Genomic DNA, 18207 nt, shown 5'->3' with positions numbered 1-18207 from the left:
GGACATTCATCAGCCTTTTTTTTTTTTAAGATTTTATTTATTCATTCACGATAGACAGAGAGAGAGAGAGAGAGAGAGAGAGGCAGAGACACAGGCAGAGGGAGAAGCAGGCTCCAAGCTGGGAGCCCAACACGGGACTCGATCCCGGGACTCCAGGATCATGCCCCGGGCCAAAGGCAGGTGCGCCAAACCCAGGGATCCCCCATTCATCAGCCTTTTGAATGCAATTGAGAAGTCAATTAAAATCTGTCATCGGATGGAAAACCTTGTTGGTTATTTATATGCTGAACAAGAAATAGATCAATAAAATGAGAGAAACAGAAGGCCTTTAGAATGGAGTGAGAGAATGCGTAGTCAGAATGGGGAGACAGGTTGAATAGATAGATAGTTCTCTAGAACTAGAGTTTTCATGTGAGGCACAGCAGAGAAATGAGGCAGTAGCAGAGATAGTACCTCTTAATATGATACAAATTTGTATGATCTGTAAGTTGATTTATAATCCGGATGGTAAAGATGAAACTAAGGTTAAAAATCTTTACTGATTCTATGATACTTGGACATGATTTAAGATGTGTTTTTACAGTGTTTGGAAATAAAACACATTACTATTATATTTCCCCAATTCTCACCCCTAGAAGTCCATCGATAGCCCCTCAGTCTGAGACTACCTTTCCCACTTCATCCTCTTTCCTCCCTTCTCTTTCTCTACTCTTTCTTCCCTTTCTATTCCCTTCCCTTTTCCTTTTCCCTTCCATACTTCTCAGTTCTCCTGTTCCTCCTGGATGTTGTTGCATGTATGAGCAAATGAGACATCTTGTGTTTTATTTACATGAAAGAATAGGTGTAACCTTTGAAGAAAATTTGTTAATACCTGTTCAAATTTATATGCCGTCTATTTTTTGAAATGGCAATTTTTGTACATACTTGCACAGATGCTCAAAAATATATATTGCAAGATAGAGTATATATTTATGTAGTTGTATGTTATATAATAGAGTGTATATATCTTGCAAATCACACAATGAATACTTTTTGAGTATTGCCTTGAGAATTGTGGTTTATATTTGCACTGAAAATTACATCTTAAAATGTAAAGCACTGAGACTGAGCCAGAATGCTAGTTGTTCTTTTCAGTCTTTCAGTCTGGAATTCTGGAACTGTGAAAAGGGTGTAATGAATGCAAAAGACTAGAATGTTAAGCTAAATACTGATATATGTTGGTGAAACTTTTCATTCACATAACAGGTAATGAATTAGAGGAAGATCTTGAAATTCTTGAAGAGGCTGCATTGCAGGTATTGTCCCAAACATCATAAAGATAAATTTTGTACATTAATTTCAAAGCAGTAGTTTCATTCAGATTAACCTTATTTTTCTTGAATATAGTACTTTCAATAAGTACTTCATTCTGTTCATTGGTGAATAAAAATACATAGTTCATAATTTCTTGGTGAGAGAAACCCAAGTCTGCTCTTACTGTGCTGCATGATAGTTGTTAAATCTGGAGTGAGATATAAATCCTGCTAGAGAAAGAAAAGTTACCAAGGGTCGGGGGCGTAGGGGAGGACTTTGCAGAACTGATGACAATTAAATTGGATCTTGAAAGAAGTTCTATTTACCAGTTAGAAAAATAGGAAAAAGAGTTTTAGTAGTAGTAATTAAAATAATATCTGTATAGTACTTTATAGTTTATGGTATCTTTAATATTATTTATTTTAGGATTTACATTTTGAGGTTAGTTTTATCTCTTGTACCTTACAGTTACAATAACTGTAGTTCAAAGAAATTCTGTGATTTGTCTAAGAATTCAACTAATTAGGAGATAGAGGCTAGTATTCAGTTCTGATATCTATAGCTAGTAGTTTGCATCTTATTTATTTCCTGAGATGAATTGATCACAACGGTAATAACAGAAACAACCATTTATTTGATCTTGACATGTCAACTACTATTCTAAACACTTTGCATATTTTTAACTCACTTATTCCTCACAGCAGCCCCATGAAAGATAGACTCTTATCTCCATTTACAAGTAAGGAAACTGAGGCTTAGAAAACTTGTGTAACTTGCCCAGAATCACACAGCTAGTAAGCAACCAGGCTAGAATTTGAACTCTGGCACTGGGTTACAAAGTCCATGATCTTGATCACTATTCTCTTAATTGTAGGGAGCCCTGGTATCCTCAATAATATTAAGAAACTTCTGGGTTTTAAAGATCCACCAGCTTTTGTTTCTGTTTTTTTTTTAAAGTTTAATTTTTTTTACTTTAAGATATACAAAAATTCAATAAACATTTAAGAAATACAGTATCAAAAAAAAAAAAAACCAAATACAGTATCAAACAGAACCATTAAGGAACTCATATGTTTTTCATTATTACAGGGATTATTGTGGTTTATAAAATGTCACTTAGGCCAGATATAAAGAGGTGTTTATTTTGTTTTGTTAAAAAAAATCTGATGTCCCGGATTGCCCATATTTTTGGCTTGTGGTGATCTAACATATATTAAAATCCTGCTCCTTGCAGCACCTGGGTGGCTCAGTCAGTTAAGTTAAGCATCCGACACTTGGTTTCAGCTCAGGCCTGATCTCAAGGGCTGTGAGAGCAAACCCCTCATTGGGCTCAGAGCTCAGTGTCAGGCTCTGCATTCAGCGGGAGTCTGCTTGGATATTCTCTCCCTCTGCTCCTTCCTACTCTCTCTCTCTCTGTCTCTCTCTTTCTCTCTCTCTCTCTCTCTTTATCAAATAAAATAAATCTTAAGGGGAGAAAAAAAAGACCTGCTACTTTTTAGGCAATGTAGTATGTACTTTATATGTGTTATATAATTTAAATTTTATAATAGTCATAGTAAAGAAGATGTTTTTTGATCACCAGTTTATACATTTTGCAAATTCAGGAATTGTGTGTAACTTGTTAGCTCAAGAGCACATAGTACTTGTCCAAAGTCAGGATTTGAATTCAAGTCTGTTTGACTTTAAAGATCATGGTTTTTGTGTCTTGTATCTTGTAGAATGCAAAGGTACTGTTATATAAATGTGATAGTACTGGAAGTATATTCCTTTTCTATGAAAAATACTTTGTTTTGAAATACGTCGTTACTAAAAAGTTTCTAGAATTTCAGCATTTAAAGCAGGTCTTTCCAAAACATAAGACTTGATTGTCACATCAATGAGAACTAAACTTTCAGCTTTGTCTACCCTTTTTTCTTAATTTTAATTAAGGCTTAAACAGGCTAATGGAATTTATGTACAGCCACATTCAGGCTTCTGTCCACTTTCAGCCCAAGGCAGGACCTTGGTACCCACCTACCTAAGAGAGCAGAGATAATCCACCTGAAATGATGCTAATAATGGGAACACAAAAATTGGGAGACCTCCACAGCTGCCTGCAGAAGAGAGGCCTGGTGCAGACAGATGGGGACATAGCACATGGAGGGCTAGCGTGGGTAGAGGTGAACTGTCTTGGCTAGTATGCAGATCTCTGATGTGTTACTTATTTTTGTGGAAGAAGGGAGGCCGGAAGTATTATCCCATCTTTTTCCCTTCTGGGGATATTATCTACTTTTAGACTAAAGGAGTACTGGAACATGGAGAGAAAATACTTTCCCCAGAAAGGCTTACCTAAAATTGTGTGCAAGTTCAAGAAACTCAAGTAATTAAAATTTTACATTTTTAAAACACATAAATGTTCTCTTTTACTCATCAGGTGTGCAAAACCCATTCTGGTATTCTTGGAAAGGGCTTAGCTCTTTCTCATTCACCAACTATATTAGAGGCACTTGAAGGAAACTTACCACTTCAAATCCAAAGCAATGAACAGTCCTTTCTGGATGATTTTATTGCTTGTGTTCCAGGATCAAGTGGTGGGAGGCTTGCAAGGTAATATGCTTTATTTAAGTACTACAATTACTGACTTTCAAGACTTGCCTCAGTCTTCATTTCTGAAGAGAAACAAAAGGAAAGTTATTAGGATATTAAAATGCAGCCAAAAATAATGTGGTTTGTGTGTTTTGAACTTGCTGAAATATAAAATGGTAAATACTTTAAAATGTTTTTAAAATACATGGTAGTTTATGATTTTAAAGTTTCCTAGGTGAACTTTTATTTAAAAAAAATGGTGCACATGGTATAATTGAGAAGTGTATGTATTTGATAGTAACATTTGCTATCTAGAATAAAATTTATCACTGTATTTTATTTTAATAAGATTTCTTTTGAAGTCTACCAATAATACAAATATAAATTAAGAATTTAAATATTAAAAAAAAGAATTTAAGTGTAATCAGTTGAGGTTGTAAAGTTCTCATTGATTTTGTTACTATTTGCTTTTCTTTTTTTAATGAAAAGAAAACAATAGACTGGCTTGTGTGATCTTACTAATAAATAGAAAAGTCTAATTTCTTCCCAGTTTTATTTTTTTAAAAAGAGATTCCTCTGTAGTTTTTAAAAACCAAAAACCAAAATGTTGACTGGAGAACAGAAAATATTTTAAGTCAGCCTCACTGCTAACTTTGTGTAACATGTGACAGAATTAGTTATTACTCATCTCCCAGGACAACTTGAATGTAGATCATACAATGAATTCAAGAATGAATTTCCCAAATGTGACAGAATTAGTTATTACTCATCTCTCAGGACAACATTGAATGTAGATCATACAATGAATTCAAGAATGAATATCCCAAAGTATAGAAATTTGATAGAATTTTCATGGAAGGGAAGGTAGTACGGGACAATAGTTGAAAAATTGTGTAAAGAGAAAATTAACAGTGTATCTTTAACCTTGCTGTTCTCAAGCAAACAGAATGCCATTTCTATCACCGCTTTTACAGAGGAGCTGTTCTTTCCCACCTTCCTCAGTAAGAATGAGTGTACTTAGGACTTCAAATATATATAACCTAAATTCATTTTCTCAGTTATTTTATGTCAGCCATGTTAAAATTTCAAGTTTTCTAATTTTAAAATTATTTCTATTTTATTTATTAAAATCAGAAATCTCCTATACTTTGGCATATTTTTTATTGAATTTGTCATTAACAATTTGCAAGGGAGATGCTCGTGATTGTCACTGGGTGTGAAATGAAGATACCGTTTTAGCACTTCGTTTGATACAAGTTTTATTCATTTGGTTTAATTTCATTTTAATCATTAAAGGTATTTATGAATGTTTAGTTTTGCTTGTTTTTTCATCACTGCCAGGTGGCTTCAGCCAGACTCCTATGCTGATCCTCAGAAAACATCTTTAATCCTTAACAAGGATGATATTCGTTGTGGTTGGCCTACCACCATAACTGTTCAAACAAAAGACCAGTATGGGGATGTGGTACATGTTCCAAATATGAAGGTAATTATATCAGAATTAAATTTATAGTCATCAAAGTACTAACTATTTTAACTAATAAAATTTTAGAAAACACAAGTGATTTTTAGAGTCCATTTGCAGTACTGTTTTTATATTTATAAATAGAAGAAGCCAAAAAATTGTTTAAATGATTTATTTAAATTAATTAGTAGGGATCCCTGGGTGGCGCAGCGGTTTAGCGCCTGCCTTTGGCCCAGGGCGCGATCCTGGAGACCCGGGATCGAATCCCACGTCGGGCTCCCGACGTGGAGACTGCTTCTCCCTCTGCCTATGTCTCTGCCTCTCTCTCTCTCTGTGTGTGACTATCATAAATAAATAAAAATTAAAAAAAAAATAAATTAATTAGTACACGCTTTTCCAAATTGTTGTTTGTTTCTTGCATTTTGTTAGGAGCTATGGTGATTCAAGGGAAGGATAAGAAAGTGTCCATATATGCACATAGAGGGAAGGCCCTTAATATATAGTGGTTGAGTAATTCAGTGAAAGAACACATTTAAAAATTTTTTATGTATTCTTTAAAAGACTCGAATACACTGGATGATAGACGTTCAGGAGGGCACATGATGTACTGAGCACTGGGTATTGTATAAGACTGATGAATGAATCACTGAACTGTATACACTAATAATACACTAAATGTTTATTGAATTTAAATTAAAGAAAGACTCATACATTTTGGATTTGGTACTGTTGAAACAACATTTAAAATATAATATTGATATATATTAAATTAGAAATACATGATGGAGACTCCAAAAACTAAAGATAAAACTATCCTGTGATCCAGTAATCATACTCGATTGGTTATTTACCCTAAAATACAAAAACACTAATTCAAAAGGATGCATTCACCTCTATGTTTATTGCAGCATTATTTACAATAGCTAAATTATGGAAGCAGTGCAAGTGTCCATCGATAGATAAAGAGATGAAGAAAAGGTGGTATACACACACACATACACACAATGGGATATTATTCAGCTATAAAAAAAGAAAATGAAATCTTGTCATTTGCAAAAACATTGATGGTGTTAGAGTATAATGCTAAGCAAAAGAATTCAGAGAAAGACAAATATTAAATAATTTCACTTATATGTGAAATTTAAAAAACAAAACTAAGGGGAAAAAAAGAGAGAAACTAAGAAACAGACTCTTAACTATAGAGAACAAACTGATGGTTACCAGAGGGGAAGTGGGCTGGAGGATGATGGCTGAAATAGGTGATAGGAGTATACCTTTAGTGTGATAAGCACACTGAGTAAGGTATAGAATTGTTGAATCATTATATTGTATACCTGAAACACTGTAAATTAACTATACTGGAATTAGAATCAGAAACTTAATTAAAAAAATAGAAATACATGAATTTGGATGGCAAAAAAAAAGGAGAATGGAAATATCAAGTGCTATATTAATGAATATAGTTATTTGGATACTTCTTTCCTGAAACTTTAGTTAATAATGACATTTTGGAGCATATTGTGATGCATAAAATGAATCCAGTATGATAAATTAGTGTAAATATCTCATTTAAAACTTTTATTATATTTCTAAAAAAATGTGTATTGAATGAAAATTTGTTATAGGCAATTCTCCAGCCACCCCCACCCCTTCAAAGATATGTGACAAAGTGATTTGGTTGTTTGAAACTTAGAATTGATTAAGCCACAAAATCCTGCTCACTCACAGACTAGTTGGTAAAAGGAAGCAGAATAGCTATTATTCTACAATATCTCAGTACTCATTATAAAATTGTTCAGTGATTTACTTCAAGGTTTATAGTACATGGGCAAATGTGCTTCTGATGTTAATTTATTTAGAGTAAATATAGTTGTTGAAACAAAAATTAAATCAAAATATATGTATAAAATTAGTGGCTGTAATTTAAAAAAGTCAAGTGTCTTTAAATTTGAAAGCATTTACTTTTTATTTTTTCCCTTTTTTTCTTTTTATTACATTTAAAGTTTAAAGCTTTTAATGATGGCAGTGTATAGAAGCTGAAGAATTTTACTATATACCTTTAAACTTCTGTAATTTAAATATAAGATGGAGGGGATCCTTGGGTGGCTCAGCAGTTTAGTGCCTGCCTTTGGCCCAGGGTGTGATCTTGAAGTCCCGGGATCAAGTCCCACATTGGGCTCCCTGCATGGAGCCTGCTTCTCCCTCTGCCTGTGTCTCTGCCTTCTCTCTCTGTCTCTCTCATGAATAAATAAATAAAAATGTAAATAAATAGAGAGGAAGGAAAGAAAAGGAAGGAAGGAAGGAAGGAAGGAAGGAAGGAAGGAAGGAAGGAAGGAAGGAAGGAAGGAAGGATTGATTTGTAGTATTTCCAGGGCATTATGTCAGTCCAAATTTTTTTGTTATTTTTTAAGTCTTCTTAATGGAGTACATTTTCTTCTGCAGAACATTACAGCTAAAATTGAGATTTCTAAAAAATTTTATGTAATAAATTGTATTTATATAATTTATTATGTATAAATTATATATATATTTATAAAATTATTTATTTGAGAGAGATAGAGATAGAGAGCATGAGCAGAAGGGAGAGGGAGAAACAGGCTTTCCACTAAGCAAAGAGCCTGATGCAGGGCTCGATCAGGACCCTGTGATGATGACCTGGGCCAAAGGCAGACACTTAACCAATTAAGCCACCTTGGTGACCCAAGATTAGTGCTTTAAAATATGTGGAGATTGTGTAAAAGCGTTCATACTTGAATTACCTGATAAAGTAATTTAATGTTATTCCCTGCAAGAATTCAAGAATTCAGTGTAGGTTTGTTCTGCTATCTTGTACTTTATGAATGGTAGAATTTATTTTTATGTTTTGATATCTATGATTATTTATTCCAAAAATCAAGGCCTCTTTTACACGACGTGTTCCAGGTTCACATTGTAGAACTATCTTGTGGTCATTCTGGCACACCTCTGAAAGGAATGCCCAAGACAGACCAGTGGTCACATTAAATTTATGGAGTTGTGGGTCTGTACTTGTTAATTGCTTCTTTTAATGTGTCATGGACAATTATATAATAATAATATTTGTTTTTTGTGATATGGTTAGGTGGAAGTGAAAGCCGTTCCTGTTTCTCAGAAAAAAACATCTTTACAGCAAGAGCAAGTGAAAAAACCTCAAAGGATCCCTGGCAGCCCTGCAGTAGCAGCTGCACCTTCTAATACTGATATGACCTTTGGCGGGCTGGCATCACCAAAGCTGGATGTTTCATATGAACCAATGATAGTGAAGGAGGCTCGGTATATTGCCATAACAATGATGAAGGTAATTTATTTCATTGCTAGAAAAGTTTTATTATTTACTATGTATTCATTTAACAGACATTTCAGTGATCCAAATGTAGACACAATATTTCAGGTCTAGAGAGCTATTGATAAATACAAGCTTGGAATACTTTAGGGGGGATGATTTATTTTCCTCCAAAGAGGATTTTCATTTGTTTTCTGGCAGATGCATAGGGGATTCCAGTAATAGATCAAGTTAATCCAGTCAGAGACTGAAATGGCTGAAAACTGAATTTCATTTCCTACAAAAGTATTTGTCTATTTTCAATTTGCCATTTCTCCTAGGACAGCCCTTCAGGAATTTGTTTACCTCGCCCCCTTCGATATTTGGGTTCCCTCACATGCCAGCCTCATGTCTTTGGTTTTCCTACTTCTTTGGGGCTTTTGCTCTACAATGCCTTTAGACATTTTTAAAAATACTTTGTGTAGCATATTTAGTTCTCTTCATAGGCAACATTATACTAAATTAGCAAGGTGAGCGTAAGTTAAAGCAGGAGTTAGGAATTGTGCCAGTAACAGAGAACAATGGTGAGCCATTGAAGGCTTTCAGTTAGGGGAACAACACAATTAGATTTGTGTTTTATATAGATCATAGTGGAATATGGAGAATAATTGGACAGATGATCAAAAGGCATGGCTAGGTTAAGTCTCTTTAGTAGATGATTGACTTAGTGCGATGAGATGTGCTAATCCTTTGAACTAATGAAAAGAGATTCAAAAGACATTTAGTCAGTAAGACTTGATGGCTGAAGGGGATGGAGTAAAGAGAAGTAAGAATTAAAAGGTGAAATTCACAGTTTGACTTTAAGTAGAAAGATTTACAATACTGGAGGAGGAACAGATATTGGTTGAGGAAGATAATCGTTTTGGATGTGATAAGTTTTAGATATCTCTGAAATATCCATGCAAAGTTATATATAAAAGATACATTCACATTGTCTATACAAATGTGAAGATCACAGATCTGACCTCAAGAAGAGAATTTGAGAGTAATTAGCACTTGGAATACTCATGATATCATGGAAGCAGATGAAATATATCTTCCATTTTGAGTGAAGGGAGACGTTCCAAGACAGGATCTTGAGAAACACCAATATCAATGATTCTCAAACTTCTGTCTACATCAAAATCATCTGGAGCACTTATTTAAAAAGGAGATTTTCCAATAATATGAAGATTTAGATTCAGTACATCTTCAGAGAGGTTCAAGAATTTGTGACTATGCAGAGTGATTCAAATTCAAAAGCTAAACTTTGAGAGACATTGGTTTATAAAATAGGTAAGAGAAAAAAAGAAAAAAAAAATAAAGAAGCCAAGAGTATTAGCCAAAGAGGTAAGACATTAAGCTAGGACCAGTGTTTACTTTTTGCTTAGTTTTACTTTGTCCCCACTTAACATACAGTAATTTATGTAATCCTCACAATAGCCCTATAAATTGCTGTTTTTATTCCCATTTTACATATGTGAAAGCTAAAGCACAGAGAGGTTAAGTAATTTGTTCAAGGCCACACAAGTGTCAGGGAGTTTGACTCCATAGTTGATTTTCCTGAGGACTTCCTCCAACTACTTTATGGCATATCTTGAAAGTAAAGGAAAGAGCAGTTTGGGAAGGGTTAATAGTGTTAAGCTGCAGAAGCAAAGTTTTGAAAAGGATCTAGAAACAATTAATTCATCAATGATCTTGGCAGGAGCAGTCTTAAAGGCATTGTAAGTTGAAGAATTTATAGATGCAGAGGAAGTGAAAATAAAAACAAAATGAGTAGATTAAGTCTTTCAAGATGTTTGGTTATAAGAAGACAGAGAAAATGGAATCAAGTGAAGGCTTTCGAGTTTGAGATGAATAGAGAAAGACTTGGATGTTTTCATACTGTTGAGACAATCCAGAAGAACGAAACCAGGAAGATGGGTGGAGAGATAATAAGAGTTTAGAGCTCCAGACTCTTTACAGGGGTGAGGTGGGCCTTAAATAGGAGTATTTCCTCTTTTATCCTACAGGAGAGGAAAAAGAAAGTAATTAATTCAGTTGCTAGTGAATTTATAAATTGTGCAGCCAAAAGAATTATTTATTATGATAGTAATTATACTTTTAAATTGGATTAGGACTGGTGAATGTTAGGGTCAGGATTTTAAAACAAAAGGGGAAAATGAAATATTTGTTGTGGAGATTGAAAGAGAACAGATAAAATTTATCAGCTATCTTTGAAAAATCAGATGAAACTAGAGATCCTGTATTAACATTGCAGTGTGTCATATGAACATGGATAAGGTAATCATTTGGATTGATTCAGCTTGAAGTTTTACCAGAGAACTCCACAAATGAATAGTGTGAGAAGGGAGTGTTCAGCAGATGGTAGTTAAAGAAAGGACAATAGAACCCAATCAGTTTGGATAGGATGATAGATAGATAGATCCAGAGAGAGAGAGTAGGGGTGAAAAGGACTAGTAATCTAAGAATAGATACCATAGGAGTCACTGAAGCAGAAAACTGTGAGCAGGCCCTTTTGTTGTGATTCTGAGAAAGAAAACTCCGTGGAATGTCATAGGTCTGTGACTTTCGGTGTGAGTGGCTAAAGTAGAGTTGGAGTTAAGTTTGTTGAGATTGAAGATTTGGATGAAAAAGCTGGAGTTTTGGATGAGTCATCCAGTGACTTAAAGAATTCAAAGATAAACATTCTTATTCACTCCCACTTTTATGTAAGGGATTTACTTACTGGTCCCCTTAACTCCCTCATCATTCTTTTAGTTTCCTATGAACATGCTTCAGTTTGTACAATTTCTTTTGAAAATCCAGTTACCAAAACTGGATGCAGTTTTTCAAGACTATTCGGAGTGTCTTAGGGTTAGAGCATTTACAGAATATCATTCCCACACTGACTCTGAGATATCCATGCATGTTCAAGGAAAGGGATTTTCTAGATCAGCCATTCACACATACTGTGTACTACTCAGCAGTCAGACAAATACTGTGAAGGATGGAAAAATAAGATATGATCTATTCTTTCATTAGTAAATGTAATGATATGTATTTTGAGGGGAAATGGTGGAGTGGAAAACACACTGTGCTGGGAATCTGGAACCCTGGGTTTTCCTGCTAGACCTAACGTTAAGTGGCATATTTCTCATTTGTGATTTTCTAGCAGATAAAGGCAGCTAGATCTTTTCTAAATCACATTCATGAAAATAAGAAGGGTGAGAGAAAGGAAAGAGGCTTGTGAGTGATGTGGGTGTGCCTCTTTTATTTACTATGAATATAAGTTAGAAGTGAATGAGCAGTTGGAGAACTTTACATGAACTTTGGAAGATAATGGTCAATTGGGCAATGATGCAGGACTATAAGAATATTGGGAATAATGTGACTAGTTTCAGGTACCTACAGTCCATTTTTGTCTTTACATTTCACCCTAATTTTTTATGGACTTTTTTGTTATTTTTATTTAGAAACAGATTGTTCTGCAGGTCCAGTTGCAGCAATCTTTATATTATGGATACATACCCTGTTTTGGTTATGTGGATTGCAAATCCCCTTCTCCCAGGTGAAGGCTTATCCTTGCCCTTTATTTATAGTATCTTTGGGACAAATCTAAAATTTTAATATACTTAAAAGATGCTTTTTTTCTCTAAATTTGTTTGTTACATTGGAGTGTTTAACATACCTAGAATTTATTTTTGTAAAGGGTCTGAGGCAGGTAATTGAGTTTTTCTTTTTCTTCTATGTGGAGAACCAGTTGTCTCAGCACCATTTATTGTTTTATCACTGCCTTAAGAATATTTCTAATGAGTTACTGGTCTTGATGGAATTTCTTACTTTACTGGATTCTTTCTCGTCTCTTTCTTTTAAAGGTTTATGAAAATTACTCATTTGAAGAACTGCGTTTTGCATCACCAACTCCTAAAAGGTAAGGATTATTTTTGCAACACATAGCCAAGACATGTATTGTCACCTGCTGCAACTGAAATCACTCTGCTTTCCAACTTCATTTTCCTTAAGTAGATATTTTATAGCATTTTTTAATTTCCAGTAGAGATTTACTATAGATTTTATATTGTGTAGTTTTGTAGATAGAATATATTTATATTGCAATACTGCCAGTATGTTACATAATACTAAGATACTAGAGAAAGACTAAGTAGTATCTAAAAAGATATATATTGGCTTGTTTAGGATTGTTTAGTTTGTTTTTTCAGGGTTTTCTTCTCTCCTTCATCTAATGAGTTACAGAGTGATTTCAGTGTGTGTTGTGCTTGTATTTTAATTCTGAGGTCTTACTTTTTCAACCCCTGAGTAGTTTTAACTCCAGATTTGAGCAGTTTTTTTGACATATTACTTTATTTGCTTGTTAGGAGAAGTGCTTTTTAAAATGAAAGACTTGAAAAAATTATTAGATGAAGAGACTACTACCTCCATAAAATTTAGAAGAAGCTCCAAAGTGAACCTGAAAAAATTCTTACACATTTCATAACATCACATGACTTATTAAAAATTAACAGGTTGTTGTGACTTTATTCTAATGTGGATTCAAAACAGGATTTCCTGTAAAAATAGCCAGATTTTAAGAATGTATCTTTGTCTAGAAATAGGGAATTAACATTCTGTCTCAAGCTTAATTTTAGTTACAAAACACCCATACAATGGAAGCATATGATTTTTATAAAATAAATATGAACTGTATAGATTTATAACATGTTAAATAAGAGAAAATGGTCATTTGCCAGTAAATAGTTTTTCATGTACGTTAGGCATTTTAAACCTAATTAAAATAGTCTCAAGTAAATGCATTATTTATTTAGCAATACTATTAAGCATCTGCTGTGTGAAGAACTGATACAGGCTCTGGGATACTTGTATGAACAAAATAGACAAGGTACTAGTTGTTAGGACATTCACATTCCTGTGGAGAAACAAACTATAAGTAAACAAAACAGGATTAATTAGTAAGGTTTTTTGATAGAGAGTGATGGGGATAGGATAGGCCACCAAAGTATTGGGTGATAGGAGAGGCCTGTGTGAGGTGGTCTTTTTTGATTGGAGAGCTGGATGGTAGTTGGCAATGTTAAGATTTAGAGGAAGTTCATTCTAGGCAGTGAAAATCTAGAGTGGAGAGACCTTGTTGTCTTTGAGAAACTGGAAGAGAGTGGTACAGGAGAGTAGTAAGCAAAAAGGAAAATGGTTGAGGATGAGATCAGAGAGGTAGGTGATGGCCTTATTATATAGGGACTAAGTAAGCTAAGTTAAAGAGTTTGAATTTTCTTCTATGCAAATTAATTTAGTAGGTTTTAAGCGAAGGAGTGATATAATGGACTTACAGTTTTAAAAAGATCATTCTGGCTACTCTCTGGAGAATGAATTACAGAGGAGCAGAGCAGGAGTGGGAACAGAGAGATGAGTTAGAGACTGTTAGGTGTTTTGGAGGAGGTGTAGGAGGGAGTTAGAAGTGGGAATGAAGAGAGTGGATAGATTTGGGGTACTCAGAAGGTGAAGCTGATAACCTGCTGCCAGAATAGAAATAGGAAGTGAAAGAAAGAGAAGATTAAGGATTGTAGATTTTTTTCAGCTTCAGCAATGATATAGAGTATGTAGCAGTATAGCAGTATGGGGGTCGGCCAGTTTTGGCCTGCAAACCATATCAGGCCTGTTTGTAAAGAAAGTTTTTTTAGAGCATAGTCTTACTCATTAACGATGTATTGTCTATGGCTACTTTTTCTAGAGTTAACTAGTATGGCAGACTGGCACAGTAGACTAAAATAGCATCACTGAAAATGTTACTGACTTCTGATGTAGAGTATCATGATTTTTATGAGGGACAAAAAGTCTGAGAAATGAGTGGGCATTTTTTTTTTTTTGTTCTGTTTTGTTGGGTGCTGGGATGAGTGAGAAATAGAGTTCTTCTTTGGATATGTTAAAATTGAGATGCTAAGATGCCTCCTGGTTATCTAAGTGGGGATATTTCAGTTTGAAGTTTAGGGGAGAAACAAAATTTGGAGTCATCTATATAAAGATGCTATTTAAAACTGAGGAGTGGATGAATAATCAAGTAGGGAGATGCTATTGAAAGAAAGAAGAGCTAGACCCAAACTCTAGGACATTCCATAAGCTAAAAGGTGGTAAGAGGAAAGCCAACGAAATCCTAAGAAACTAGAAGAAAACCTAGGAGAACGTTGCAGAAGCAAAAAGAAAATATTTCAAGAAAGTAGGAGTTGTCAACTATCAAATGCTACTGAGAGATTGCTAAGGATAAAGAAATGACCATTGAATTTGGGGTCATTGGTGACCGACAGAAGCGATTGCAGTGAGTGGTGCTGGGAACAAAGCCTAAATAGGATAAGTTGTGGAAGAGAACTGGGAATGAAGAAATGGAGAGGGGATTTAGACAGTTCTTTAGATGAGTTTTGACATAAATGGGAAAAAGGACATGAGACTTTATTAGAGATTATTGTAGTACCAAAGGGTGTTTAAGAAGGGAGATTCTGGGGCAGCCCCGGTGGCGCAGCGGTTTAGTGCCGCCTGCAGCCTGGGGTGTGATCCTGGAGACCCGGGATCGAGTCCCACATCGGGCTTCCTGCACGGGGCCTACTTCTCCCTCTGCCTGTGTCTCTGCCTCTCTCGCTTTCTCTGAATGAATAAATAAATAAATCTTTAAAAAAAAAAAAAAAAAAGAAGGGAGATTCTGAAGTTTGTATAGAAATGAGATTGAAATAGAATGGTTTAATAAAGTGGGAGAAATTGATAATGAAAGAGAACGAGCAAGGTAATTATAGCATGGAAGTGTTGAGGAATGAGATTCACAGCACAAATGAGGGGGCTGGCTTTAAATAAGACCCAGGGCATTCCTTGCATTACAATAGGACAGAAGATAGAAAAATGGAAAGTAGATTTATTAATCTGATTACAACTTTTTGGGTTGTATCTAATTGCTTCAGTTTCACACTGAAAAAAATGGTGAGGTCATGATCCTCTGAGAATGAGGAAAGGAAGAAAAAATGAAATTCAATCATTTTGGAGGATAGGAACACATACTATGGCAGGACAATAGGACTGCCGTTTATTGTAATAATACAGTTAGAAATTATCTCAATGATGTTTTCAGCTATTTAACCAAAAGCAAATTTTCCAGTATCCATCTTATTTCTTTTCAGACCCAGTGAGAATATGCTGATCCGTGTCAATAACGATGGTACTTATTGTGCAAATTGGACTCCAGGGGCTATTGGACTCTATACTATTCATGTGACCATTGATGGCATTGAAATAGGTATTCTTTTTTTAAGTTATGAGTTACTTAGTACAAACAGCCAGAATCAAAATTGTCTTTCTGTTCTAATTTTCTCCTTAACTTATATTGTAGACACATGGACAAGTTTCATTACTTATTTGGAGGTTCATTTCCTCCTTTACAATGAGTACTTAATTAGTGCATTCATAACATCTCAAAATTTTGTAATAATTTCTGATATCATTATAGCACTCATGACTCCTTTCCTATTCTCTAATGTGACTATTTAGGTATGATCTCCTCTCTGTTGCTGAATTTATAACCATGTGCATACCTTATCTCCCCGTGATGGTCTGTATGTTTTCCTGGCATAGAGCAGAGACCATCTCATTCATCCTTGTATCTCCCAGTCTAGCTCAGTGCCTGGCACATAATGGCCACTCAATAAATAATGAATGGATGAATTTCTTTTATCCACCACTAACTTTGAAAAGTATATTGCTTCTCCTTTGGGCATTAAACTTTTACTTTTCTTTGTTATTAAACTATTCATAAAGTAGGACAACAGTAGAACAAGAAACTCTAATAAGTGTTTATCAGTATGAATTCCTTATAACAATAATTCCTGATGCTTTTCAAGAGAAAGGGCTTCTATGATGAGATAGATTGAGAAAACCTAAAACTCTCATCTTAGACATTCATACGGTTCACACTAACATAGAAGGGATTCTGAGTGCTCTGAAATTAAGAATCTTGTCTGTTTAACCCTTATCCGGAGATCCTTAGCCTATAGGGAAGAGGGAGTCAAGGTAGAGATAAAAGCAACACTGATTACCATTCCACCAAAATACCCTTGGGGAATTCTGGTTTAAGTAGTTTGTTTTTACAGTGAAGGTAAAGAGACACTTTACGTTGATGTAACTGTATAGAAAATGCATTGATGTAACTGTATAGAATCAGATCTGTCAGATTCCCCTATCCTGTTCCAGAGACCTTTTTCCTCAGTCTTTGTTGCACTCTCCTTTATTTCAACATATCCATAAAGCCTTTAGTTCAACAAACTTTAGTTGGTTTTGAGCAAAACGTTTTAGAGAAGACAGTTCCTGTTAAATGCTAACAATTACTGATGATTGCAAGCTAAAATGGGCAAACAAAATCACCTGAAGTAGAATATAATAGTGACACACAAGAGGTACAAATTATTAGAATTCAAAAGTGGAGGTAGTCAAGAATGGTTTAATCTATGCTAATAGTGGGCTGAAGAAAATTGATACAAGGTAGATAAGAAAAATCCATTTATATTTGTTGTTTGAAATGAAACTGAAGAAAATCATTCATGTTTACTTAACATCACCCATTTTCTTTCCTACATTTCGAATTCAACTTTTTCCCAAGGTGACCAAACTGTCAGTGGGCTGAGACCTTGCTTGACTAGGCAAGGATATATAATAACTCATTAGAAGAATGATGATATTAAAAGCTAATGTTTATTGAGCACTTACTATATGCCTACATTGTTTTATGCACACCTTATATATTGTTTCACTCTCACAATAGTTCAGTGAGGTAGGTGCTATTTTCATTCTCATTTTACAGTTGAAAACATTTAGGCACAGAGAGTCAATTTTTGACAGATGTGGGAAAAACCAAGACAGTCTTAACATGAGACCCCAGGGTTTAACCACCATGTTGCATTGCCTGCTGGTCAGAATGGTAATTGGTGTAGCTGATGTAATCTGATAGGATGATAAGGTACAGCAAAAATCTGATGTTGTGAGCTTACATTTAACCTCATAAAGATTTCTTGATTTCTTTTTTATTCTTTTTAAATATCATTTCTTTGTTCCATGTAACGAATAGGAGCCCCTTCTCTTTTCTTGAACCTCTGAGAAACTCATTTGGAATACAAAGTCCATTTTTCAAATATTTCTCTTTTTTAAAAAATTTTCACTTAAATTCCATTTAGTTAACATAGTGTGATACTAATTTCAGGTGTACAGTATAGTGATTCAGCACTTCCATACATTACCCGGTGCTCATCTCAAGTGTACTCCTTAATCCCCATCACCTATTTCACCCATCCCCTCCCCACTCCCCTCTGGTAACCATCAGTTTGTTCTCTGTGGTTAGGAGTCTATTTCTTGGTTTGCCTCTCTCTTTTTTAGCTTCTCTTCATTTGTTTTGTTTCTTAAATTCCACATATGAGTGAAATTATATGGTATTTTTCTTTCTCTGACTTATTTTACTTAGCATTATACACTGTAGTTCCATCATTGCAAATGGCAGGATTTCATTCTTTTTTATGGCTGAGTAATATTCCATTGTGTATATACACCA

At 34.6% G+C, this 18207-nt stretch overlaps 1 protein-coding gene across 1 annotated transcript in view; it reads left to right on the top strand.

Annotated features, from left to right (window-relative positions):
* MYCBP2 (MYC binding protein 2) overlaps positions 1 to 18207 on the top strand; it is a 262011-nt gene that overhangs the window by 155819 nt on the left and 87985 nt on the right. The window contains 6 exon segments of the mRNA XM_055335749.1: positions 1246 to 1295; positions 3707 to 3879; positions 5200 to 5344; positions 8424 to 8639; positions 12500 to 12555; positions 15794 to 15909. Of these exon segments, the coding sequence (XP_055191724.1) occupies positions 1246 to 1295; positions 3707 to 3879; positions 5200 to 5344; positions 8424 to 8639; positions 12500 to 12555; positions 15794 to 15909 (756 nt within the window).

The sequence above is a fragment of the Nyctereutes procyonoides genome, unplaced genomic scaffold, assembly GCF_905146905.1.
Source record: "Nyctereutes procyonoides isolate TBG_1078 unplaced genomic scaffold, NYPRO_anot_genome, whole genome shotgun sequence".
Taxonomy (NCBI): Eukaryota; Metazoa; Chordata; class Mammalia; order Carnivora; family Canidae; genus Nyctereutes; species Nyctereutes procyonoides.
Note: the sequence above shows the minus strand (reverse complement) of the source record. Positions and strands in the feature narration are given on the sequence as shown.